Here is a 27477-nt window from a genome sequence, read left to right as displayed (position 1 = left end):
TGTTTGTACCTGTGTTTGTACATGTGTCTGTACCTGTGTTTGGTTTTTATAGTAATGATGTTGGTGTTATAGTGTATAATTTTTTCTCTCTGGCAATAATGAGAGAGAGAGAGAGAGAGGAGAGAGAGAGAGAGAGAGAGAGAGAGAGAGAGAGAGAGAGAGAGAGAGAGACCCAGAGTCGACCTAACGCGTTAATACCAAAACATCAGTTAATAAATCTTTACTCTTATCACCAGCCAGGACCTTTAGGGGCTGATCTAAACTCAATTATCTCCACCTGCATTATCTCACCTCTCTCACTCTTATCTCCTCTCCTCTCGCACTCTCCCAGACACTTTCACACACTCACTAATCCATTAACCAAACGCACTCTTTTTTTTTTCTTTCCGCAGATCGATGTAACGTTGTGTGTGTCCATGGGGAGTGCGACAAAGGTGGGTGCGAATGTGAGGCTGGGTGGACAGGTGATCGGTGCGACCAGAGGGCGTGCGACAGTCGTTGTAATCTCCACGGACAGTGTCACAACGGTACTTGCGTCTGTGTGCAGGGATGGAACGGCAGACACTGTACTATACGTGAGTGCTGTGGTGGCTGTGTTTATCGTTGTGGTAGTAGTAGATTAAATAAAAATAGTAGTAGTAACAGTAGTAGTATAAGTAAAAATAGTAGTAGTAATACATGTCCTACCCCATGACCCATTGCATATCCACCCCCCCCTTATTAAACCAGGGACTACACAATGGTCAGTGCCCATTACGTACCCACACCCACAAAGCATTGCTATTTATCCCACCCATGCCCTACCTCACCCCTCCCCCATAATTAACCTTTACCCATACCCCCATTATTCAAGCAATAACCTAACCCATGAACTGTTATACCTATACCCATTAGTTATCTTAGCCAGCCTACCCCCCATGATTCCACCAAATGACTCACCCATGATTCCATCAGATTTTGACATTACCCATAATCTTAACCCCATTACCCCATTTTCCAGCTGGGTGTGTGAATGGGTGTTCGGGCCACGGCATGTGTACCACGGTGGACCGGCAGTACCTGTGTGAGTGTTCTGACGGCTGGACCGGTCCTGACTGCTCGGTCCAACTAGAGACCAGATGTAACGATGAGATTGACAATGACGGAGGTGAGTACAGTTTCATGTGTCTGTTTAGAAACCTTGAGTACATAAATTTAGAAACCATAAGCTACATAATATTAGTTTAGAAGTCTTGGTTTATACAGGAATTTAGAAACATTACTTCACACGTCAATTTAGAAACCTTACTGTATGACACAATTTAGCAAACAAATCTAAAAAAAAATATACTTTATACACCAAGTTAGAAACCATATTGCAGATCTCATAATACAAAAAATATCCCCTCAATTACGGTAAGTCTTTTTCAGTCTGGTGAGAGAAACATTTATTCACTTAGTTTTTTCTGTACCTAACACCTGTTCCATTTGACTTAACTGATGGATGTTATTGTATCGTTCGTGAGGGATGTTTGTTTTCATTCCTTTCTCACGCCGGTGACCAGGTCTTGACCCACCCTGTAAACAAAAAACTTTCGTAATGTTATTGTTTTTGTTATGTGAGTTTTGTTGTGCGTAACGGTGCAGATATTTATTTGTATGTGTGTGTGTGTGTGTGTGTCGGTCGTGAACATGCGTGTACGTTTGTGTCTGCATGTGGTCCGCCCTGCCCCCATCCTGCACCGTCCTGCCCCCATCCTGCACCGTCCTGCCCTGTCCTACGCACTAGTTTCCATTATAACCTGGCAGTAACGAGAGAGAGAGAGAGAGAGAGAGAGAGAGATTAACTAGTCCCTCATTAAGGAACGGTTGATTATAGGTGAGCAGTGGGATCCTCAGGTGAGAGAACTCATTACGTCATTATCTCACTCAACCAAACATTTTACCTTGGCTGAGATGGGGAGGAGCCGAGTGCTGATCTGAGGAGGCGCTGACGGGGAGGTACAGAATCCAAACTCTGTAGAAATGAAATAGGAAAGGAGGAGGAGGAGGAGGAGGAGGAGGAGGAAATGGAGTGAATGGAAGGGAGGAAGGAAGGGTTCAGAAGGAGAAAGAAGAGGAAGGAAAGAAGGAAGCGACCTCCTAGTCTCACCTTCTGAAGATCTGGAGAGAGAAAGAGAGAGAGGCGGTAATGAGATGAGAAGATTGAAGGTGAAGGAAAGTTGAGAAGGAGGGTGAAGAGGGAGATAAGATTGGAGGAAGAATAAGTTGGAGGATGGGCACGAAAGATGGCAAGGAAGTAGAATGAAGAGGAGAATTGGGAGAAAGGGGACAATGCAGAAAATAGGACGAATGGGAGAAGATAAGACTGGAAATGAAGAAGAAGTATGAGGAGGGAGAGAGAGAGAGAGAGTTAAAATGGGAGGAGAGGTGATAAGGAAGATGGACCTGGTAGTAGGGATTTGGAAGGATAAGAATATGATGAAGTTAGAATAAGGGAAGAGGGTGGAGGAGGTGCGATGGGGTGGCGAGACACACACACACACACACACACACACACACACACACACACACACGCACACGCTGCTATTAATGTTTACGTAATGCTAAGACCTTCGCCTCTTATAACTTCTTTTCTCGTATACTATAATGTCTTTCTTGTTTGTTTATTTATTTTTTAGTTACGTCTCTTAATCTCTTCGGCTTTGTTACAGTATATAATGTACACTCTTGGATCTAGCCGTAATAAGGTAGCCAGTTCTCGGAAATTAATATTGACTCTTGGCACACACCTACACAGTCTCTCTCTCTCTCTCTCTCTCTCTCTCTCTCTCTCTCTCTCTCTCTCTCTCTCTCTCACTGATGAGATGCACCTCACCGCATCACCTGAGACTCCATATTGGCCAAGCAGATCCTTCGTGTCACCCAGCTCGTCCTCTTCCTCCCCCAAGGATCCCTCGGCCTGATTTACTGGCCTCCTACAGCCTCCAGCGTCCCATCCTACCTCCCATCTCCGACGTGAGACAATCTCCTTTTCCTCCCCCTCCCCTCTCCCATCCCACCGGCCTTGCCCACTCATTTCGCGCCTTCCCTTTCATTTCTAGGTAATTTCTTGCGCATCTAGAGGGTCACTTGGTCTGACGAAGGGTCTGTCTAGATCCAGTCATAGAGCTCTCTAGGAGATGAAACCCAGCTATTGTCTAGGTAGTGAGGGGTGTGGCTGTGAGGGCTGGTGGGTGTGGCTGGGAGGAGGATGAGGGATGGTGGGTGTGTGGCTGTGAGGGCTGGTGGGTGTGGCTGGGAGGAGGTTGAGGGGTGCTGGATGTGGCTGTGAGGGCTGGTGGGTGTGGCTGGGAGGTGGATGAGGGATGGTGGGTGTGTGGCTGTCAGGAGGGTGAGAGGTGTGGCTGCGAGGTGTGGTTAACAATTGAAACTGTTGAAGAATGAGGAGGAGGGAAGAGCTCTAACGCCAGGTGTAGCCGTGGAGTGTGACCTACTGTAATACACTGTACCAAGGTGTAAGAGAGTCGGAATAAGTGTATCTGTCACTGTGGCTAAGGTGTGCCAAGTGACAGTACCAGGTTAATTAGGTATTAGTGTCTTACCTTCGTTATCTCAAGGTTATACAGTGAAGTACCGAAACTTGTGGGGTGTGTTTGTTTGTGGTGGTGGTGGTGGTGTGTGTTGGTGTTTGTGTTGGTGATGTATAGTGTTGGTGATGTGTGGTGTTGGTGGTGTGTTGGTGAATGGTTGTGTGACTAGTATGTGTGGTGGTTGGTGTGTTGGTGATATGCTTGTGGTGGTGTGTGTTGGTGATTACGGTGATAATGGTGGTAGTGTGTGTCAGTGATGGTGATGTGTGTTGGTGGTTATGGTGATAATGGTGGTGGTGGTGGAGATAATGAAGATAGGGTGGTGATCACGAGGTTGGAGAAAGCAGTAATTATAGAGACGAAACATTCACTGCGAGTAGAGACAAGAGGGACGCGGGACAAGTATTGATGACTACTGTACCGTCAACAACACCAGCAGCTAACACACAGTAGGAGGAAGAGGAGCAGTACTGACAACATCAACAGTAGAGGCATCAGCAATAACAGCAGCAGCCTTAAAAAACAGAAAGAACAGCAGACGCAGTGACAGCCAGAGCAACAACAGCAGGAGCAGCAGCAGCAGAGGAAGCTGGCCGAGTCTGCCCCTGACATCCCGCGCACGCTTAAAACGAGACTTTTACCTGCTGTCCCGCTGTTTCACTGTTGTTCGTCTCGTGTAGTTATGTCTCACCTGAACACAGATCAAAGAACCTCTCTTCTGGGAGCTAATGACTTGAAGCTTGGCCATTTGCCATTTTAAAACCCTCGCCTGTGTGAAGACCCCCCCCCCTCCCCATTATTTTTTGTCAGGATAATCACGAGATTCTTTCTTCATTTAACCTCGTAAATGTTTATATACTGGGATAAAAAAAACACACACATGGAAACGCATTCTTACCACCTTGTACCTCCCACTCGGTTGGTATAGTAACCAATCAAAACCCAGCTTTTTGTTGTTTCCCCTCAAAGGCAGGCTTGTGATTGGGCCGAAACATTAGGTCTGATAGAGGTGAGTGGTGGCGGAAGGGGGCGGAGCTGTGTGTTATTGTTAAAGATAAATCCAGGACGTGATGGGGAACCCAACCAGGTGGGTCAGCTACTGTACACTACCAGGGGGTGTAGGGCTCCGGTCAGGGGGTGTAGGGGCCCGGTCAGGGAAAGTAGGGGCCGGTCAGGGGGGTAGGGCCTGGTCAGGGGGTGTAGGGGGGTGTAGGGCTCCGGTCAGGGAGTGTAGGAGGGTGTATCAGTGGTTCGGCCAGTGGTGTAGTGGCCACGTCTTGGGTTGGCCAAAGACTTAAAGTGTAGTGGCCAAGTCATGATATCTGGGTTGTAAAGCTGTGTACTGGCCACCTTTGCCGCCGGACACAATTCCTGGGAATTTGTCTGGTCGGGAGAGGATTTTGTCCGAGAAACTGTCCAGTGAGATTTTGTTCTGTGAGAGTTTTGTTCGATACGATTTTTCCCGTTTTACAGGCGATCCCTTCATCCCCCCTCTCACCCCTTCCCCTTTCCCTTTCCCTTTCCCTTCCCTCCATTTCCCCCTCCCCCGCCCCCAGCACCACCAGCGGCTTATCCCCGCTTCTGTCAAAGTTGTGCAGATTACCTGGAGCAAGTCTCTCGGGGCTTGTAGTACCCATCACATAAAGTGTTAAAGAAATTGAAAAGTGGATAAGAAGAGGTTGAATAAAGTATTACATGGACAGAATAGTACGAAAGCAGCTGTGTGTGTTTGTGTATAAATGTGTCACGTCCACCTTATCTATAATAATAAAAGGACGTGTCTGTCTGTCTGTCTGTCTGTCTGTCTGTCTGTTCCAACCATAACTCCAAAACGGAAGGAGTTAGAGACGTGAAACTTTACACACATATTACCTGGGTGCCAAGGTTGTGCACTATTGACCACGGACCCTCGGGTGGTCTGGACACGAACCAAAAATCTTCCCGAATGAGATATCGTCAGGGAGGACAAACTGACAGACTCACTCACACACTGACGGAATACACTAAACTTAGCTCCTCTTTGGTTTAATATAGAGGTGAAATAGCAGAAGAGAGTAAATGTTAATAAAAAATAAATCGGTGATCATTTAAACAGGCAGTGGTAAGGTGGTGCGTTACAACAGACATCCACTATAGTCCTCCATTACCCCCCTCCTCTCCCCCCCCTCTCCCCTCCTCCCTCCTCCCTCCCCTCTCCCCTCCCCCCTCGCCCCACCAGGATGTTAGCATCAATTTAAAATGAATTTTACGGGAATGTCGCCCCAACTTTTTGAGCAAATACAGCAAAAACTCGGGTGTGTGGCGGACGGTAATGACATACTCTTTTTGGGGGGAGGTTTTCATCTCTGAAGCCTCCACTCTCAGCTGCTGTGATGGTGCCGCCTCTGATAATGTGGCTGTTTTATTATGTAGGTCTGTCTGTCTGTCTGTGTGACTCTCTCTCTCTCTCTCTCTCTCTCTCCTAAATGGGTGTGTCATTCACCGCCGCACATTATAAAAAAACTTATTGTCATTAGTCACGACCTCATCCCTTCCCCTCCCTCCCTCCGTCCCTCCTCCCCCTTCTCCTTCCCCTCCCCCTTCCCCTCCCTCCCCTTCCCCCAACATATTAAAATTCATGTATAATGTGGAGTGTTTAAGACTCTGGACTGTGTTGTTAATAATGCGTGGATGAACGGTAGAGTACAACAGTAGGAGTTAATAATGCGTGGATGAACGGTAGAGTACAACAGTAGGAGTTAATAATGCGTGGATGAACGGTAGAGTACAACAGTAGGAGTTAATAATGCGTGGATGAACGGTAGAGTACAACAGTAGGAGTTAATAATGCGTGGATGAACGGTAGAGTACAACAGTAGGAGTTAATAATGCGTGGATGAACGGTAGAGTACAACAGTAGGAGTTAATAATGCGTGGATGAACGGTAGAGTACAACAGTAGGAGTTAATAATGCGGATGATGAACGGTAGAGTACAACAGTAGGAGTTAATAATGCGTGGATGAACGGTAGAGTACAACAGTAGGAGTTAATAATACGTGGATAAGACGGTAGAATATAACGGTAAGTTAATAATGCGTGGATGAACGGTAGAGAGTACAACAGTAGGAGTTAATAATGCGTGCGTTGAACATTGAAATTACCAACAGTAGGGAGTTAATAGTAAATGATGAACGGTAGAGTACAACAGTGAGGAGTTAATAATGCGTCAACAGGAGACCGTTTTCTGTACTGTTTGTCGATGCATTCCATTTTCTATAATGTTAACTAGAGAATTGGATGGGAGGAGGGTGTGGATGGGGGGGGGGTGTGTGGATGGAGGAGGGGGTGTGGATGAGGGAGGGGTGTGGATGGGGGGGAGGGGGTGTGGATGGGAGGAGGGGTGTGGATGGGGGGGGGGAGGGGTGTGGATGGGAGAGAACGAGGAGAATTATCATATTATTTTGCCGTATTTATGTTTGTAGAATTAAAAAAGGTTTAATATATATTTAATACGTATTTTATTATGATATATATATATATATATATATATATATATATATATATATATATATATATATATATATATATATATATATATATATATATATATATATATATATATATATATATATATATATATATATATATATATATATATATATATTTCCTCCTATACCTGTTTATATATAACGTTAATATATACAATTTTAACATGAAATTTCTTTTATTTCATTATTAATATTGAAAATGTCAACAAAAATCAATTCTTCATTATAACATCAACAGGTTTATAAAATTTATGCATCATATATCACTAATGATTAGAAATTATCGTCAGGTGGAATATTAATGAGATAAATCACTATTAATATTGTCTCCCTTGTGTTAATAAACTCTGTGTTGGTAATACGTTTGTAACATAAGATTTCAATATGTCGTGTTTATGTAGCTCTCAGTTACCAACCTCTTGAGTATAGTGAATTAGTCTCTTGAGTACGATGGTAAACCCCTTGAGTACGATGTCTTAATCCCTCAGTACGATGTCGTTATCCCTTGAGTACGATGACATTGTACGGAAGGGTTCAAGTCGTCGTACTCAGCTTCAGAATTGCTCGTATTGTTGTCCTTCCAAACCAAACAATATTTTTTCCTCAGTATTTTCTTTTTCTTTATTATCCATATTTATTTTACTTTTTCCTTTCCTTTCCTTTCCTTTCCTTTCCTTCACTGTTCCTGTTTTATCTTTGGGTATTGTCTTTTTTCTCTTACTCTTCAATTTTTATTCTGTTTCCTCCCTGTCCGCCTTCCATCCTTTCCTCCCCTCCTCTCTTCTCCCCTCCCCTCCCCTTCCCTTCCCTCCTCTCCCCTCCTCTCCCGTCATCTCCCCTTCCCTCGTCCTCCAAAAAAACGTGAAAGGGATTTACCTCTAAGGCCATTGGGCTCTCAGACCCGTTCCTCTCCCAGCTCCCACGTTACCTGTGTCCTAGGAGACGTACCTCCCAGCTATCACGTTACCTGTGCCCTAGGAGACGTTTCTCTCAGCTTCCAGTACCTGGTCCGGTCTCGTGTCCGGCCAGGCGTATATTGAAAGGACCCGAATAATCTCATAATCTCTCTCTCTCTCTCTCTCTCTCTCTCTCTCTCTCTCTCTCTCTCTCTCTCTCTCTCTCTCTCTCTCTCTCTCTCTCAGGTCTGGAAACAGCATGGAGTGTCGCATATGGACAGAAACAGAGCTGGCCAGGTGGTATTAATAATATTGCTCCAGTCGATAAAAAGCTGCCCCACACCCCAGTATTTTTCCAGGGAGGGTATAGGCTCTCTCTCTCTCTCTCTCTCTCTCTCTCTCTCTCTCTCTCTCTCTCTCTCTCTTTTCTTTACCACCGACGTCCTCATATCAACGTCCTTCTCTCCCTTACTCCTCCTCCTCCTTCTTTATCATCTTCTTCCTCCTCCTTCCCTTCACCCTTCTCTCGCACTTACTTAAAAGAGAGATAGAGCAACATAAAGAAATACAAAAAGAAAACAATAAAGAGAGAAAATAACAGCTCAACCGATCTATTATTCCGATATTCCGATAAAAAAGAAGTTAACCGATATATTCTTCCGATATTCACATTAAAAAAGAACTTGCCGATATTTTCTCCCAATATATAAATAGAATAATAAAAAAATGAGAAAATAAACAACTAACCCGATATTATTCTCCCGATATATAGTCAAAGAAAATTATAAAACATACAGAAATAAACTCAACCGATATAATTTCTCCCGATACTGAAAAAAATAGCAATAAAGAGAAAGAAAAAAAATAACTACAAGATACTGCTGACTTAGATGTTATTCAAATGGAGTTGCAGAGAATTTTCCAATGGAGTTCTACCCGAGGTTGTAACTTTTGGGCCGATTAAGCATTTATTTTCCCATTTGTGAGGTCGTGGGGGGTTATTTAAGGGGACTAGGGTATTGAGGGAGGGGGGAGGGGGCTGAAGGCTTAGTGGCAGCTGAGTTAATGAGGGGCTATGGGTGGGAAGGCTGCAATGGGTGGACTACAAAGACCGAGGAAGGGCTGTCAAAGGGCTACTAGAAGCTGCTAGGTTTTAGGAACGACACACACACACACACACACACACACACACACACACGACGTTTTCAAAGAGGTGTTGCGCGCAGGAGGACGGAGCGACCAGACACGGCGATCAGGAGGCAACAGGAAGGAAATTTAAGTATCCTGTAGGAAGAGGAGGAGGAGGAGGAAGAGATAGGGGACTTGTGCTGGGGAGAGAGAGAGAGAGAGAGAGAGAGTATGAGAAGTTGTAATTGAGTGGATGAGGGAGAGAGGGAGGAGAAAGGGAGTGGTATTTGTTGGAGGATCTCTCTCTCTCTCTCTCTCTCTCTCTCTCTCTCTCTCTCTCTCTCTCTCTCAACTCAAATGTCATCGTGCTTAAAATAACACATAGAGCCGGCTGCTGCTGCTGGTGGTGCCGGAAGAGTCTACGTGAATCATTTATTGTCCACAGTTGTTTGCGAGACTGACATAAAAATAACAGTTGTTGTTTTTTTAGAGTTGTTCAGATTTGTTCATTTGACTAAGGTAAGGTTGTGTGTTCATTAGATGTTCGTTTGACTGAGAAGGGTTGTGTGTTCATTATTGTTCCTTTGTCTGAAGATGGTTTGTAAGAATGTTCAAGTGTTCAGATTTGTTCATTTGACTGAGGAGGACTGTGTGTTTAATAGTTGTTCATTTGACCGAGGAAAGTTGTGTGTTCAGTGTTATTCATTTGACTAAAAATGGCTTATAAGAATGTTGTTCAAGTGTTCAGAGATGTTCATTTTATTGAGGAAAGTTGTGCTCAGAGTTGTTCAAGGGTTGTTCAATAGACTGAAAATAATTATGAATTCTATGTTGTTCATTTGACTGAGGAAGTCTACGAGTTCAGCTGATTGTTAGGTAATACTTAAGCTGGTATCTGAGATTAGTGGCGATAGGATTTAGCTGAAATTTATATAAAGTAGTGTATATTTGGGTCAAAGAATAAGGTAGAATTTTTATTTTATTTTTATTTATTTTTATTTATTTTTTTCAGTATCGAGTTATTATCTGAGATTAAGATCAAAAAATAATTCGCCTCACTTTATTTGTTTTCGAGATTAACGATTATTAATCTCTTGAGCTCAGTATGTAATATCTCAATTGACTTCTGGAAAAAAATATCGAAGACTTTATCCGTAAGGAGGGAGAGTGTGGTAAGACCGGTCCAGGGATCCTCAACACAGCGAGTAGTGACAGTCTGTACGTCCTCATCAGCCCCCAGGAAACTTCAAAGGTTAGACCCCTGCAGAAGACTATCCGCTGTCGAGGAAGGGGTGATTGAAGAGCGTGATTGGGGCGTAGTGGGGGTGTATGAGGGGCGTGTGGGGGAGTAAGGGGTTGAGGGAGAATAAGTGGGTGGTTAAGAGGGGCGCGAGGGGGTGAGGAAGAGTACGAGGCGTTAGTAGGTGTATGGGGGGCGTGAGGGGGAGGAGCTGTAGATGGGACGTGGGTGGAGGAGTCGCCGAGGAGGTTTAGGAGGATTGTGGAGGTACCAGGACAGGTGGAGGAGAAAGAGGAAGAGGGGAAGGAGGTGTAGGGTAGGCGAGGAAGGAGGAGACGTGGTGCAGGAGGGACGTAATGAGGGAGCTTTGTTAAGGGAGTGTAGGAGAACGTGGGGGGTGTGAGGGTGTGAGGAACGTGGGTAGAAGGGGGAGAGAGAGAGGAGGACGCGGTGAGGGAAGAGAGAGGGATGATTGGTCATATATGTGTATGACATATCAGGAGTGCTTCCCTTGCATTTATAGACAACTTTGATGTGACTTTTTGTTATAGGGGATGACTTTATCTGTGTGTGTGTGTGTGTGTGTGTGTGTGTGTGTGTGTGTGTGTGTGTGTATATATATATATTTACACGTACCTCTGTTCATGTGTTTGTGTATCATATTTAGATTTATCCGTGGACGTAAAGACACGTAGCATACATCTAATCGTACACACACCTTATATAATATACCACCAAGACACCCTCACCTGTACACTACACACCAGGACACCCTCTGCAATACTACACCACCAGGACACCCTCACCTGTCACACTACACCTGGGACACCCTCACCTGTCGCACCACACCACAGGGACACCCTCACCTGTCATACTACATACCAGGACACCTCACCTATCACACCACACCAGCACACCCTCACACCTGTCACAGTACCACCAGGACACCCTCACCTGTCTGAAAGTACACACCACCAGGACACCCCTCACCCTATCACACCACACCAGCACACACCCTCACCTGTCCCACCACACACACCCAACACACCCCTCACCTGTCTACTACACCACAGGACACCCCTCACCTATCACACACCACACCAACACCCCTCACCTGTCACACACACTACACCACAGAGACACCTCACCCCTATCCACACCACCAGCACACCCTCACCTGTCACAGTACACCACCAGAGACACCCCTCACCTGTCACACTACACCACCAGGACACCCTCACCTATCACACCACACCAGCACACCCTCACCTGTCACACTACACCACCAGGACACCCTCACCTGTCACACTACACCACCAGGACACCCTCACCTATCACACCACACCAGCACACCCTCACCTGTCACACTACACCACCACAGTACCACACGTAAAAAAATGCCACGTCCTCACCGGGTCTCAGCAGCAGGCAGTGGATACACCAAAGTTCTCAGCCATTCTCGGGAGTTGCCAGCTCTTAGGAGGGAGGGAGGAGCCCACAAAAACATCATGAATAATACGGAATGACCTGCCGCCGGAAGACCTCAGGAGCTAGTGGACGGGGCTGGGTGGGGTGGGGTGGGGTGGGGAGGGGTAGGGGCAGGGCGAAGGTGGGGTGGGGAGGGGTAGGGGCAGGGCGAAGGTGGGGTGGGGAGGGGTAGGGGCAAGGCGAAGGTGGGGTGGGGTACGACGATCCAGACTTTCCTGAACTCTTGTGTCAAATGTTTCTCTCTGCATTTAACATCACGATTCTCTTTTGTTTTAAGTTTTATCACACATTTTAATTTTGTTTCTGTTCCTTTTTTTCACTTTTTTTTTTTTTTTACAGTTTCCAACTTGAATTTTGTTAAGTTTAAAGAGAAAACAGTGTGAGGATTGTCCCTAGACTTGAGATGAGATAAGAATTCAGGCGACAATTTAAACCTTTATGTAGGGAGTAATACTGTATACGATTCTCTTCAGACACACTTGTTCCTTTCTTTTATGTGTGTGTGTGTGTGTGTGTGTGTGTGTGTGTGTGTGTGTGTGTGTGTGTGTGTGTGTGTGTGTGTGTGTGTGTGTGTGTGTGTGTGTGTGTGTGTGTGTGTGTGTGTGTGTGTGTGTGTGTGTGTGTGTGTGTGTGTGTGTGTGTGTGTGTGTGTGTGTGTGTGTGTGTGTGTGTGTGTGTGTGTGTGTGTGTGTGTGTGTGTGTGTGTGTGTGTGTGTGTGTGTGTGTGTGTGTGTGTGTGTGTGTGTGTGTGTGTGTGTGTGTGTGTGTGTGTGTGTGTGTGTGTGTGTGTGTGTGTGTGTGTGTGTGTGTGTGTGTGTGTGTGTGTGTGTGTGTGTGTGTGTGTGTGTGTGTGTGTGTGTGTGTGTGTGTGTGTGTGTGTGTGTGTGTGTGTGTGTGTGTGTGTGTGTGTGTGTGTGTGTGTGTGTGTGTGTGTGTGTGTGTGTGTGTGTGTGTGTGTGTGTGTGTGTGTGTGTGTGTGTGTGTGTGTGTGTGTGTGTGTGTGTGTGTGTGTGTGTGTGTGTGTGTGTGTGTGTGTGTGTGTGTGTGTGTGTGTGTGTGTGTGTGTGTGTGTGTGTGTGTGTGTGTGTGTGTGTGTGTGTGTGTGTGTGTGTGTGTGTGTGTGTGTGTGTGTGTGTGTGATAGAACAAGATAAAAACACACACACAGGCTCTTGGAATATCCGAAATCGTTTGGGTATTCCGTTCAGTGTCCCCATCTCTCTGGGGAATTTTACCATTTATTTACTTCCCTAACCAGAGGCTCGTCGTGTTCTTGGGCCCTGTGAGTGACTCCTGCAGGGAATGTTAGGGAGAGAGGTTTTCCCCGTCCTGGTCTTTAGAATTGGGATATAAAATTCCCCGCCACAACCCTTGTAGAGCGATTGACTCGACAACAATAGAGGAACCACGAGAGGTTATCCGTTAGTCCCCCTCCCCCCCTCCCCTCCCTCCCTTTCTCCTCCACCAGCACCCGACACTGGTAGTGGTGGTGGTATTTGTGGTGGAGACAGAAAGGTCTTGTCGTTTATGTTGGGGCGACACGCCAAGTCGTAGAGGTCGTCACAATGGTCCGTGAAATGACTACAATAGACACCCATCATAGGTTATCCGTCAGGCCGTAGCGGTGTCGTGTCAGGATGGTTGTCAGCCCATAGCAGTGTCAGCCTTGGTAATCGGGGTCGTGTCAGGATTCTATCTGCTGGACAAAAAACGCCTGTTCGTGGAGGTCGTTTTGCTGGAGAAGAACCCTTAGTTGTGGAAGTCGTCGCGGGAAATGCTTCATGGGTCGTCCCTAATGAAGGAGCCACGACCCCCAGCAGCTTCAGGAGGAACCCGACGCTGCAAGAGGAGGTGGAGGGAGAAAGGACAGGGTTGTGTTTCAGGTTGTGAGGAAGATGTCAGATGGTGGAGGGAAGGTCAGTGTGGTGGAGGAAAGGTCAGTGTGGTGGAGAGAAGGTCGGTGTGGTGGAAGGAAGGTCACTGTGGTGGAGGAAAGGTCAGTGTGGTGGAGGAAAGGTCAGTGTGGTGGAGAGAAGGTCAGTGTGGTGGAGGAAAGGTCAGTGTGGTGGGGGAAACGTTAGTGTGGTGGAGGGAAGGTCAGTGCAGTGGAGGGAAGGTCAGTGTGGTAGAGGGAAGGTCAGTGTGGCGGAGGGAAGGTCAGTGTGGTGGAGGGTAGGTCAGTGTGGTGAAGGGAAGGTCAGTGTGGTGGAGGGAAGGTCACTGTGGTAGAGGGAAGGTCAGTGTGGTGGAGGGAAGGTCAGTGTGGTGGATGGAAGGTCATTGGTCAGGAGGGTGGACGTTGGTCGAGGATGATGATGATTTTCCTACTTCTTACTTTTTCATTCGGCTCAGCATTATTACTGACTGGTTATGTTTTATCATTATTATTTTCATTATTTTTTTAGGGTCATGATACACGAACACTAGAAAAATAATGAGTAGAGATAATGGGGGGAACCCAAAGGTCATGTCGCGCGCTAATTGGTTGATGGGTTGGCCCTGGACGTACAGAGAGATGCGACGACCTCGATGATTGGTCCATCAGGCGACAATGGGCAAGGATGAGTGGTGGCTGTACGGTGTTGATTGGTTGACCTTGTTGAGGTGGAGGTGACACAGGCGCTGCTATTGGTCAGGTGGAGCCTCTACGAGATACTGCGTCAGAGGAAAGGAAAAGAAACCGAGTCGTTGGACTGAGACATATCGCGGTTTTTCCACCCATGAGAAAATCTCGAGTTTCTTGGTCTAGCTTTGTACATCGTAAGACAAAATATATTCCTTCCTTCATTGCTTTGTCGTAAGTTATGGCAGAAGAGGGGAGGGACGTATCGTGTTGGCGTGAGGCACACCCTGGCCACTGCAGGGTTTGGCCGAAGGATGAAGTGTTCTCTTGTACAACTAAAATATACAGCATTTGTCATAGCCTTCTCTTTCTACACTGTTTTATTTCTCTCTCTTTTTTATATTATGTTACGGTCGTTTTGCGAATTTGGGTCTTTTACAAAAATGACTAACATCTTTTTGACATTTTTCCTTAAGGACATTAAATATCAGGTCACTCTTAAGCTTGTTTAGGTCAGGTTAGGCTGGGTTAGATTAGGGTAAGTTAGATTAGATTCGATAGCAGTTGTTAGGCCTTTTTGTAAAATCGGCCACAACCTTTCAAACATATTGTGTGAGTTGTACATCTATCTATATGAAACAAAGAAGTGTGTCTGTTTTTGGTGTTTTTGTTTGTGTGTCCGCCCAAGAATCTCGGAAATTAATTTACCGATCTGTAATGATGATGAATGGTGCTATATGTAGTGATGATGGATGGTGTTATATGTAGTGTTGATAATAATGGATGGTGTTATATGTAGTGATGATGGATGGTGTTATATGTAGTGTTGATAATAATGAATGGTGCTATATGTAGTGATGATGGATGTTGTTATATGTAGTGATGATAATGGATGGTGTTATATGTAGTGATGATGGATGTTGTTATATGTAGTGATGATGGATGTTGTTATATGTAGTGATGATAATGGATGGTGTTATATGTAGTGATTATGGATGTTATATGTAGTGATGATGGATGGTGTTATATGTAGTGATGATAATGGATGGTGTTATATGTAGTGATGATGGATGTTGTTATATGTAGTGATGATGGATGTTGTTATATGTAGTGATGATGGATGTTGTTATATGTAGTGATGATAATGGATGGTGTTATATGTAGTGATGATGGATGTTATATGTAGTGATGATGGATGGTGTTATATGTAGTGATGATGGGTGGTGTTATATGTAGTGATGATGGGTGGTGTTATATGTAGTGATGATGGATGGTGTTATATGTAGTGATGATGGATGGTGTTATATGTAGTGATGATGGGTGGTGTTATATGTAGTGATGATGGATGGTGTTATATGTAGTGATGATGGATGGTGTTATATGTAGTGATGATGGGTGGTGTTATATGTAGTGATGATGGATGGTGTTACATGTAGTGATGATGGATGGTGTTGTATGTAGTGATGATGGGTTGTGTTATATGTAGTGATGATGGGTTGTGTTATATGTAGTGATGATGGGTTGTGTTATATGTAGTGATGATGGGTTGTGTTATATGTAGTGATGATGGGTTGTGTTATATGTAGTGGTATATCTCGACTTTAGCAAAGCCTTCGACAGAGTCCCCCACGAAAGACTAATTAGAAAGGTAGAAGCACATGACATCAAAGGTAACATCCTTAAATGGATTAGGGCGTGGTTACAGGGCAGGAAATAGCGAGTGAGCATTAACGGCACTAAGTCCCATTGGAGCAACGTCACAAGTGGAGTACCCCAAGGCTCAGTACTTGGACCATTATTATTTATTATATATATAAACGACATAGATATCGGCATAGACAGCAACATAAGTAAATTTGCTGATGACACTAAAATAGGACGTGTTATTAAATCTGACGAGGACTCCGCAAAACTACAGGAAGATCTAAACAAACTTTTCGAATGGTCTGAAAAATGGCAGATGAAATTTAACGTGGACAAATGTAAAGTACTCAGTATAGGAGATGTAAACAGGGAAACCAGATACCAGATGAACAACGATGCCATAGAGAAATCCGACTGCGAGAGAGATTTAGGAGTAATGATAAGTAGGAACCTTAAGCCAAGTAAACAATGTGTTTTTGCTCGTAACAAGGCCAATAAAGTACTTGGGTTCATACAAAGGAGTGTTAGTTACAAGACTCGCGAGGTCATCCTAAAACTGTATCTTGCACTTGAGACTACACCTGGATTACGCCATTCAGTTCTGGTCACCGTATTACAGAATGGATATAGAATCATTGGAAAGAATTCAGAAGAGAATGACAAGACTAATCCCGGGCATTAGGAACCTTGAATATAGAAACAGGTTAAAGCATCTTAATTTGCACTCCCTCGAGAGACGTAGAGCGAGGGGCGACCTGATAGAGGTGTATAAGTAGAAGTCAGGGCTAAACAAAGGGGACATTACAAAGGTACTTATCCAACCAGGGGCGAACTCGTAACAATGGTTATAAATTAGACAAATTTAGATTTAGGCGTGAAATAGGTAAACACTGGTTTGGAAACAGAGTAGTGGATGAATGGAACAAGTTACCAAATATCATCATTAACTCGAATACCCTGAATAGCTTCAAACATAGGTTGGGTGCTTATATGAGCAATAGGGGTTGGATGTAAACGGGACTGCCCAGTATGGGCCAATAGGCCCGCTGCAGTTTCCTCCATTCTTGTTTTGTGTTCTTGATGATGGATGGTATTATATGTAGTGATGATGGATGATGTTATATGTAGTGTTGATAATGGATGGTGTTATATGTAGTGATGATGGATGATGTTATATGTAGTGATGATGGATGATGTTATATGTAGTGATGATGGATGGTGTTATATGTAGTGATGATGGGTGGTGTTATATGTTGTGATGATGGATGGTGTTATATGCTGTGATGATGGATGATGTTTTATGTAGTGATGATGGATGGTGTTATATGTAGTGATGATGGATGGTGTTATATGTAGTGATGATGGATGGTGTTATATGTAGTGATGATGGATGGTGTTATATGTAGTGATGATGGATGGTGTTATATGTACTGATGTTATATGTTATATGTAGTGATAATGGATGGTGTTATATGTAGTGATGATGGATGATGTTATATGTAGTGATGATGGATGGTGTTATATGTAGTGATGATGGATGGTGTTATATGTAGTGATGATGGATGGTGTTATATGTAGTGATGGATGGTGTTATATTGATGGATGGTGTGATGATGGATGGTGTTATATGGTGATGATGGATGGTGTTATATAGTGATGATGGATGGTGTTATATGTAGTGATGATGATGGTGTTATATGTAGTGTTGATAATGGATGGTGTTATATAGTGTTTAATGGATGGTGTTATATGTAGGGATGATCTATATATATATATATATATATATATATATATATATATATATATATAAATTTTTTTTGTAGATCCACAATGAAAACGTGGATAAGATAAATCTTGATAAAATCACACGGGAAAAAGGGAAACAACGGAGCACCTTAGCTTTCGTCTTTATTCAAGACATCTTCAGAGGCAACTGGATTACATGGACAGAGAGAGGCTTAAATATACAGGGTGACCTTATTAAACATGAGGTCAGGTCATAATGATGTCATCCACTAATCCCCACACCAACGCACACGTAGAGGAGCTAAAGAGAAGGGGGCGACGTGACTAGTCAGGTCAGGTCAAAAATAAGGGACCCACTAAATAACTATCCTACATCTAGATCCAAGGTTTTCAAAGCATTTTTAACCTTGGGCCACTGACAAATAAATTTATGTAACATATCAGTTTTGAACTGACCATCACTAAGGTTTATTGATTTTAATTCCTTAATCAAACTAGCTTCATCCAGAAGTCTTTCTGTGACACAAGATGATTTGAATACTTCTAAACTTTTTTGAAGCAATGGGATGATTATTATTCCTAACATGAACGAACAGGGCACTGCTTTCAGATGCTGTTCTGATATTGTACTAATGTTTGATTCTGAGCTACAATGTTTTTCCTGTCTGTCCTACATAATTACCATTACATTTGCTACATGGAATACAATAAACACTTCCATTTACATTCAAACTTGGGCCATTTTTTATTAACATATTGGTAATGGTTGAGTCATACTTGAAAACAACATTAATATTTAGTAGTTTGAGGGACCGAACTAAGGGGACAATTCATTACAATAGGGCAGAGTCAAAATGTTCTTAAGTGTAGGAATTTGCCTGGTTTGAGAGGAATGAAAGGATTTTTTAGCCCTTTTAAAACAACGATCAACAAACACAGAAGGGTACCCAGGTTTTTGTGCAATGGAACGAATGTGTTTCAATTCATCTTCAATAAATTCAGCGTCACAAATACGCAGACATCTTAAGAACATAGGAGAAAAAACTGACATTTTGGTAGACTCCAGGTGATTCGATAAAAAGTGCATGAAACTGTCTACCTTAAATTTGTAGTTTTGGCCATTTCTCATGATAAGCATATCAAGGAATGGAAGGGATCCATTTATTTCTCTTTCAATTTTGAATGTGATACTTGGGACAATATCATTAAGCTTGTCTAAAAATTCCAATGGGTCACTGTTTCTAGGTCAAAGACAAAGAACATCATGTACATATCTATACCATGGAGGAATAAAGTGATGAAAGCATTTATTGTGAGCTTACGAAAGATCCCCTGGAAAATATTAATGTTATCGAATTCCAAAATGAAGATGTTATTGAAAAAGGCTTCGTACTGTATATAGTATACTGTGCCTTAGTGTCCGTCATGCTTGTAGGTCTCACATGCACTCCTGTCCATCCCTAAAATACAGTCAGCCCCGGTAAGATACATAAGAACATAAAAACATAAAACTGGAGGAAACTGCAGCCGTACTATTGGCCCCTACTGGGCAGTACCATTTACACCCAACCCCTATCGCTCATATATCCATCCAACCTATGTTTGATGCTATCCAGCGTATTCGAGTTAATGATGTTTGGTAACTTGTTACACTCGTCCACTACTCTATTTCCAAAGCAATGTTTACCTATTTCGCGCCTAAATTTAAATTTGTCTTAATTTAAAACCATTGTTACGAGTTTTCTTGTAATTGGATAGTTTGAGTACCTTGGTAATGTCACATTTGCTTAGCCCTGACTTCCATTTATACACCTGTATCATATCGCCCCTCACTCTACGTCTCTCAAGGGAGTGCAAATTCAGACGCTTTAACCTGTCTCTGTACTCAAGGCTCCTAATGCCCGGGATTGGTCTTGTCATTCTCCTCTGAATTCTTTCTAGGGAATCTTCATCCATTCTGTAGTACGGTGACCAGAACTGAACCGTGTAATCCAAGTGAGGTCTCACAAGCGCAAGATATAATTTTAGGATGACCTCGTTAGTCTTGTAACTCACATTCCCAGTTGAATGTTACGTTACGTCCCCAGTGATGTAAATAACTTAATCAATCACTAGATCTTGCTCCACAATTAGAAAATACAGTAACCCACTATTACTAGCCCACAGGAAGAGCAATATAACTTGAGCCAAATAGGCTTTCTACTTGGCCTTTCAGGCTTATCGTCACTACTGCTTGGTGACGTTACGTGTGGCTGCTGGGTTGTCGAATTATCTACCGGTAGTTAATTACCTTTTTCTTCTATTTTGGATACCGATTATTTTGTAACGTCATCCGGATCGTTCTGTAGTTCCTGCATTTTGGAGGACGACTGTGTTTGTTCTGGCTTCTCTGTCTCTAGTGAAATTGTTGGCAGTTCCGCCTCTACCGTCGTTTAGTTTTCTGAAGTTGTTTCTACGCTTTGGAAATCATTATCTTCATCATCGTCACTAGCCACGGTTAACAGTATTTTTTTTATATTGGAGTTTTCGAGGCTTATTTGATACGATGGCCTTCTAACTGTGTTCATACAATTGGGGGGTCCTATATCAGTACGCTACACAGTGGCGTCATCATATTTAAGGTTAATATGTATTGCGATAGTTTCCGTTTTGGGGTCATATTTTATCCACCTGAGGAGGGAGGTTTTTATCACTTCGTATTACACCGTATCATTTTCTAATATACTCCAGTTCGAAGGGGATAGGGGCACAAGCATTATGGCACTGTTTTCTATACCTGTTATTTGTATCGAAATCGAGTTAGGTAGTTTCTACCTAAGAAAACTGTCCGTAACGACTTCCTTGAGTCGAATCCAACTTTCTCTATTTTCGTTCTCGGTCATGGGTATTCCGGGGTCATAAAATTGGAAACATCCCAGGGAGTTACTATTTTTGTCCTCAAATACCAAAATTTGTCCGTCTTCGATTCCCTCTGTAAAGGTTTTAAGGGACATCTCTGATTTTCCAGTCTTCGAGCAAAACCTTGTCCACTTTATTCTTACCTCTGAATCTTCTTCAAGCTAGGTAAGGAAAGTAAACATCTCCCTGTTAAGTTTCAGTGGGCCTATCTCTTGGTAAACGCAGTCCTGGAGAAATTTTTGCCATTTTTTCTTGTCCAGAGACGATGAGAGAATCTTTCTTTTTCTGCTGGACTAAATACAACAGAATTTAGTTGTCTTATATTTGACATCTATGGTGAAAGTTTTGGGTAGCTTGTTTAGGCTGTCTGGAACAACCACTAATGCTCTACACATCATCATCATCGTTAAGCTGTGTACTTAGGTATTAATTTCATAACTAATACCTAAGACATAGCTCAAAGCCATTATCCTTGAATTTTTATAAAGACGGCTTCGAATTTGTTTTGTTCCCTGGAAACATGTAGTTCAGAATAGTGTTGTGGTGAACATGTAGTACTAGTGTTGTGGTGAACATGTAGTACTGTTGTTGTAGTGAACATGTAGTACTGTTGTTGTAGTGAACATGTAGTACTAGTGTTGTAGTGAACATGTAGTACTGGTGTTGTAGTGAGCATGTAGTACTGTTGTTGTAGTGAACATGTAGTACTGGTGTTGTGGTGAACATGTAGTACTAGTGTTGTGGTGAACATGTAGTACTAGTGTTGTAGTGAACATGTAGTACTGGTGTTGTAGTGAACATGTAGTACTGGTGTTGTAGTGAACATGTAGTACTGTTGTTGTAGTGAACATGTAGTACTGGTGTTGTGGTGAACATGTAGTACTGTTGTTGTAGTGAACATGTAGTACTAGTGTTGTGGTGAACATGTAGTATTGTTGTTGTAGTGAACATGTAGTACTGGTGTTGTAGTGAACATGTAGTACTAGTGTTGTGGTGAACATGTAGTACTAGTGTTGTGGTGAACAGGTAGTACTGGTGTTGTAGTGAACATGTAGTACTGGTGTTGTAGTGAACATGTAGTACTAGTGTTGTAGTGAACATGTAGTACTGGTGTTGTAGTGAACATGTAGTACTAGTGTTGTAGTGAACATGTAGTACTAGTGTTGTAGAGAACATGTAGTACTAGTGTTGTAGTGAACATGTAGTACTGGTGTTGTAGTGAACATGTAGTACTGGTGTTGTAGTGAACATGTAGTACTGGTGTTGTAGTGAGCATGTAGTTCAAGTGTTGTAGTGTACATGTAGTACTAGTGTTGTGGTTAACATGTAGTACTAGTGTTGTAGTGAACATGTAGTACTGTTGTTGTAGTGAACATTTAGTACTAGTGTTGTAGTGAACATTTAGTACTAGTGTTGTAGTGAACATGTAGTACTAGTGTTGTGGTTAACATGTAGTACTAGTGTTGTAGTGAACATGTAGTACTGGTGTTGCATGTAGTTCAAGTGTGGTAGTGTACATGTAGTACTGGTGTTGTAGTGAACATTTAGTACTAGTGTTGTAGTGAACATGTAGTACTGGTGTTGTAGTGAACATTTAGTACTAGTGTTGTAGTGAACATGTAGTACTAGTGTTGTAGTGAACATGTAGTACTGGTGTTGCATGTAGTTCAAGTGTGGTAGTGTACATGTAGTACTGGTGTTGTAGTGAACATGTAGTTCAAGTGTTCTAGTGAACATGTAGTTCAAGTGTGGTAGTGTACATGTAGTACTGGTGTTGTAGTGAACATGTAGTACAAGTGTTGTAGTGAGCATGTAGTACTGGTGTTGCATGTAGTTCAAGTGTGGTAGTGTACATGTAGTACTAGTGTTGTAGTGAACATGTAGTACTGGTGTTGTAGTGAACATGTAGTACTAGTGTTGTAGTGAACATGTAGTACTGGTGTTGTAGTGAGCATGTAGTACTGGTGTTGTAGTGAGCATGTAGTACAAGTGTTGTAGTGAGCATGTAGTACTGGTTGTTTGTAAAAAATTATAACAAATTTCAATCTTTCCACGTTTACCATTTCCAGCATCGGACCTGTTTTCTGCACCGACAGTCATGTAACACACACACATAAACTACTACTACTATTACTACTACGACTTTGCTGTCACTCGAAATCGAGTATGACGATCATCCGATACGAGTTATTAGGGATGTCACCTTCGTTGGTCAGCTCTGAGGTTACTAGAGAGGGTGAGACGAGTCCGGCAGTGTCATCCACATATGTTGCATGTGTGGAGGGCTACATCTAGTGCGGGAGGGGCGGCGGCAGCGTCTTTTCTGCGTTGGCGCTTGTCTGCCTCGGTATGCAGTCGGGCTAACTCGAAAGTGTTGACACCTCGTGTCTTGCTCCTCCAAACGTTACGGTGTGGAGTAATTGTCTCCCAGGTGAGGGGGTCGATTTGGCATTTTTTCAGGTGTGTCTTAAGACTATCCTAGCGTAGTTGCTCATGGATAATGGTAACCTCGATGCTTCTACAGTTGGTGTCAGCGAGAATACTGGCATTTGTTCTCTTGTCTTCCCAGCGAACTTGGAGGATGGAACGTAGACTTCGTTGGTGAAAGTTTTCAAGTGCTTTCAGGTGCCTCCTGTATGTGATCCATGTCTCGCTGCCATATTGCAGGGTGGGGAGGACCACTGCTCGATATACATGCATCTTTGTAGATAATTTCAGCTCCCTACAGCTGAAGACACGGGTAAGGACTCTTGCCAAAGGCTCGAGATGCACATCTGATCTGATGTTAAATCTTTTCATCGATGTCCACGGTGGTGGACAGGTGGGATATGAGATACTGAAAGTGGGTAACATTAGTGAGGGTAGTACCGTTAAGCTAGATGGACGGTGGAGGTGTGTCTGAACCAGGGGCAGCTTGAAAGAGAATCTGAGTCTTATGTACATTCACCTCAAGGCCGAAGTGTGCATAAGCATCTGCGTAGGTGTTCATGTGTTCAGTGTGAGCGACAAGGGTGAGGTCGTATGCATACTGGAGTTCAGTAATTGAAGCTGCCGAAACCTTTGTTCCTGCCTGGAGTCGTCTTGTATTGAAAACACCCTTCATCTAGTACTGGACGTCCACCCCGCCAGCTAAATTGGCACTGGCACAAGTAAGGAAGGCAGTCAAGAAAATGGAAAAGAGATTGGGTGCCAGTACATATCCTTGTTTTACTCCCGTTTGAATGGGGAAGAACTCAGACTGGGTGCCATTTTGCAGGACACTGCCATTCATGCCATCGTGGAGCTGCCTCACACTGGCAATGAATTTTGGTGGGCAGCCAAAACGGCGCAGTGTCCGCCAGAGGGCTTCCCTGTTGACAGAGTCGAGGGCCTTGGTTAGGTTGATGAATGCCATGTGTCTGTCACAACGCTGTTCTCTGCACTTTTCCTGTATCTGGCGAGCAGCAAAGATCATGTTAGTGGTGCCATGTGATAGTCTAAAACCACATTAAGATTCTGGGAGGAAGTTTTCCGCCTCAGAAAGAAGTCTGTTTAAGAGGACTTGGGCGACAATCTTGCCAGCTACGGACAGCAGCGAGATCCCGTGGTAGTTGCCACAGTCTGACAGGTCTCCCCTGTTCATATAAATATTGACAATGGAGATGTCTTTAAGAGCTTGGGGATTTCCACCGTTTCCCATTTTTTCTCCAGGAGAGAATGGAGGTGGCTGGTAAGCAGAGGTCCTCTTGCTTTATACACCTCGGCTGGGATTCCATCAGGCCCTGAGGCTTTGTTATTTTTCATCTGTTTGATGGCAGTGGCTACTTCATCCAGGGATGGAGAATAGCTGAGGTGGGTCAGTTCTGGATGCTGAGGGACCAGCTGGGTAATCAGGACATCCACATCGGTGTTTCGATTGAGCAGCAAATGGCATTGCTCTTTCCAGCACTGAAGGATGCCGCCTTCCTCGTCTATAATTAGGGAGTTACCGTTGGATGAGCGGAGGGGGGCTCCGCCACGAGTGATTGGCCCATGAAATGTTTTAGTGGAATTGAAAAATTCGCTCATCTTGCGTTGATCTTCAAGCTTTTGCATTTCACATGCTTTATTTTTAAACCAGGCTTTTTTTTCGCTGGGCCACCGCTTTCTTCTTGCGGAAGGTATCGGCTTTGGTTCGAGACTGAGGGTTGTTCTGCCAGTTAGTTAAAGCAGCACAGTTATCATTGACGAATACATTGACTGCCGGGTCATTTTCATTAAACCAGGCCTGGCTTATTCTTTCGATCTAGCCGAGGGTCTCTTTGCATATTTTTTTCATGACAATGTCGAGAATACCCCATTCGGCACTGGGATTTGGAGTGTTTGTTGTCGGGTTGTTAATCAGCCCATGTTCGAGCTGCTCTCTGAAGGCATGTGCTACCACTGGATCCTTCGACGCTTAATGTTAAAACCTCTTTTGGGGGCTTGTTGTCTTTGCCATTTCGGGGCGACGTGAAGTGAGAGTTTGGCTTTGATGAGCCGATGATCAGTGTTGCAGTGGTCTGAACCACGCATGGCTCGGGTGATGAGAACATTTCGGTGATCTCTTTCCCTGACAATGATGTAGTCAATGAGATGCCAGTGTTTGGATCGTGGGTGTTGCCACGAACCCTTGAACTTTTCGGCCTGCCTAAACAAGGTATTGGTGATAGTGAGGTTGTGTCCAGCACACTTGCTGAGGAATAGGCCATTGGGATTACACTTGCCTAGTCCATTTCTCCCTATGATTCCCTGCCAAATGTCAGCATCTCTGCCAACTCTGGTATATAAGTAACCTAGGAGCACAACCTTATCGTCTTTGGAGATAGAGGTTCGCACTCTGTCAAAGTCGGCGTAAAAGGCCTCCTTGATGTCATCCTGCACGTTCAGTGTTGGGGTTTGTGCCCTAATGAAGAAGGCATGACGCGAGTGATTTAGTGGGACTCGGGGCGTCTTGAGGCGCTCGTTGATCCCAACAGGTATGATACAGTCACCCCCGGTAAGATACAGTCACCCCCGGTATGATAGTCACCCCGGTAAGATACAGTCTCCCCCGGTATAATACAGTCACCCCCGGTATGATAGCCACCCCCGGTATGATACAGTCACCCCCGGTATGATACAGTCACCCCCGGTATGATACGGTCACCCCCGGTATGATACAGTCGCCCCCGGTACGATACAGTTATCCCCACTGTGATACAGTCACTCCATGAACTAACACCTTACCGTTCCTGTAATGTCTAACTCAAACCTGTAATTATTTTTCATAGATCCGACAGTTTATTTTAATCTAACACTTTATCACTGTACCTGTTGTGGTGACTTAAATCTGTAATTGTTTTTTTATTTATACTTTCGAATAAAACTTGTGAAAATACTGTACCTGTATTACATAATTTCATCTAAAGTACTGACAATATATTTCTCTAGCTGTACTTAGGATTTCTTTTACTGTATTGAAATCTAATGGTGCCTCTATTACAAGAGACAAAATGTATAGAAAATTTTGAATAAATTAATAGTGTGTCTGTGGAAGAAATCCTTAAGTGTTGAGACTAGACTGTGTCAGACTGGCTGCTTCACACTTCCCAAGGTAAATGTTGGCACACCTAGATTATACCTCCCTCCCCCTCTCCCTCCCTCCCTTGGCTACTGGGGGAGGTTGGGGGTGAGATGGGACCAAGTTTAGACAAAGTGTGATGTGGATGTTGGGGAGGTGAGGTGTGTGTTGATGAGGTGTGAGGTGTGTGTTGGGGAGGTGAGGTGTGTGTTGGGGAGGTGAGGTGTGTGTTGGTGAGGTGTGTGTTGGGGAGGTGAGGTGTGTGTTGGGGAGGTGAGGTGTGTGTTGGGGAGGTGAGGTGTGTGTGTTGGGGGAGGTGGGGTGTGTGTGGTGTGTGTTGGGGGAGGTGAGGTGTGTGTTGGGAGGTGAGGTGTGTGTGTTGGTGGGTGTGTGTTGGGGAGGTGGGGTGTGCTGAGTGGGAGGTGAGGAAGTGTGTTGAGGAGGTGAGGTGTGCGTTGGGGTTTGAGGTGTGTGTTGGGGAGGTGAGGAGGTGTGGTGGTGTGTGTTGGGGAGGTGGGGAGATGTGTGTGTTGGGGAGGTAGGTGTGTGTGTTGCTGGGGTGGGAGGGTGTGTGTTGGGAGGTGAGGTGTGTGTTGGAGAGGTGTGGTGCGTGTTGAGGTGAGGTGTGGTGGTGTGTGTTGGGGTGGTGGGGTGTGTGTTGGGGGTGAGGTGTGTGTTGGAGAGGTGTGGTGCGTGTTGAGGGAGGTGAGAGGTGTGGTGGTGTGTGTTGGGGAGGTGAGGTGTGTGTTGGGGAGGGAGGTGAGGTGTGTGTGTGTGTAGGGGTGTGTGGCAGGAGGTGAGGAAGTGAGAGGTGTGGTGGTGTGTGTTGGTGAGGTGTGTGTTTGGGAGGTGAGGTGTGTGTTTGGGAGGTGAGGTGTGTGTTTGGGAGGTGAGGTGTGTGTTGGAGAGGTGAGAGGTGTGTGTATATTTAAGACCTTCACACCTGATCATACCTGAACCTTATAATAGTTAAGTACCAATTAATTACCTACCTGTGTTATATTAATCATTCATGGAGTTTTGGTTAGGGTAAGTTAGGTTCGGTTAAGTTAGGTTAGGTTAAGTTAGGTTCGGTTAGGTTAGGTTAAGTTAAGTTAGGTTCGGTTAGGTTAGGTTAGGTTAGGTTAGGTTAAGTTAGGTTAAGTTTGGTATTCTCATTTTTTATTGAATTTACTTTTTTGTCTTTTTTTTAATTGATTTATGTTTTAAGTTTAT

General features: G+C 44.0%; 1 protein-coding gene across 1 annotated transcript in view; it reads left to right on the top strand.

The window, feature by feature from the left end:
- The window catches only part of LOC121878469 (teneurin-a-like), a gene marked incomplete at its 5' end in the record, with an annotated part of 135050 nt that overhangs the window by 17492 nt on the left and 90081 nt on the right, over positions 1-27477 (top strand). Inside the window, 2 exon segments of the mRNA XM_042384710.1 lie at positions 393-575; positions 1001-1147. Coding sequence (XP_042240644.1) covers positions 393-575; positions 1001-1147 — 330 coding nt within the window.

This window comes from Homarus americanus, unplaced genomic scaffold, assembly GCF_018991925.1.
Source record: "Homarus americanus isolate GMGI-L3 unplaced genomic scaffold, GMGI_Hamer_2.0 scaffold33529, whole genome shotgun sequence".
Classification (NCBI taxonomy): Eukaryota; Metazoa; Arthropoda; class Malacostraca; order Decapoda; family Nephropidae; genus Homarus; species Homarus americanus.
The sequence above is the reverse complement of the archived record's forward strand: the minus strand, read 5'-3'. Positions and strand labels throughout refer to the sequence as shown.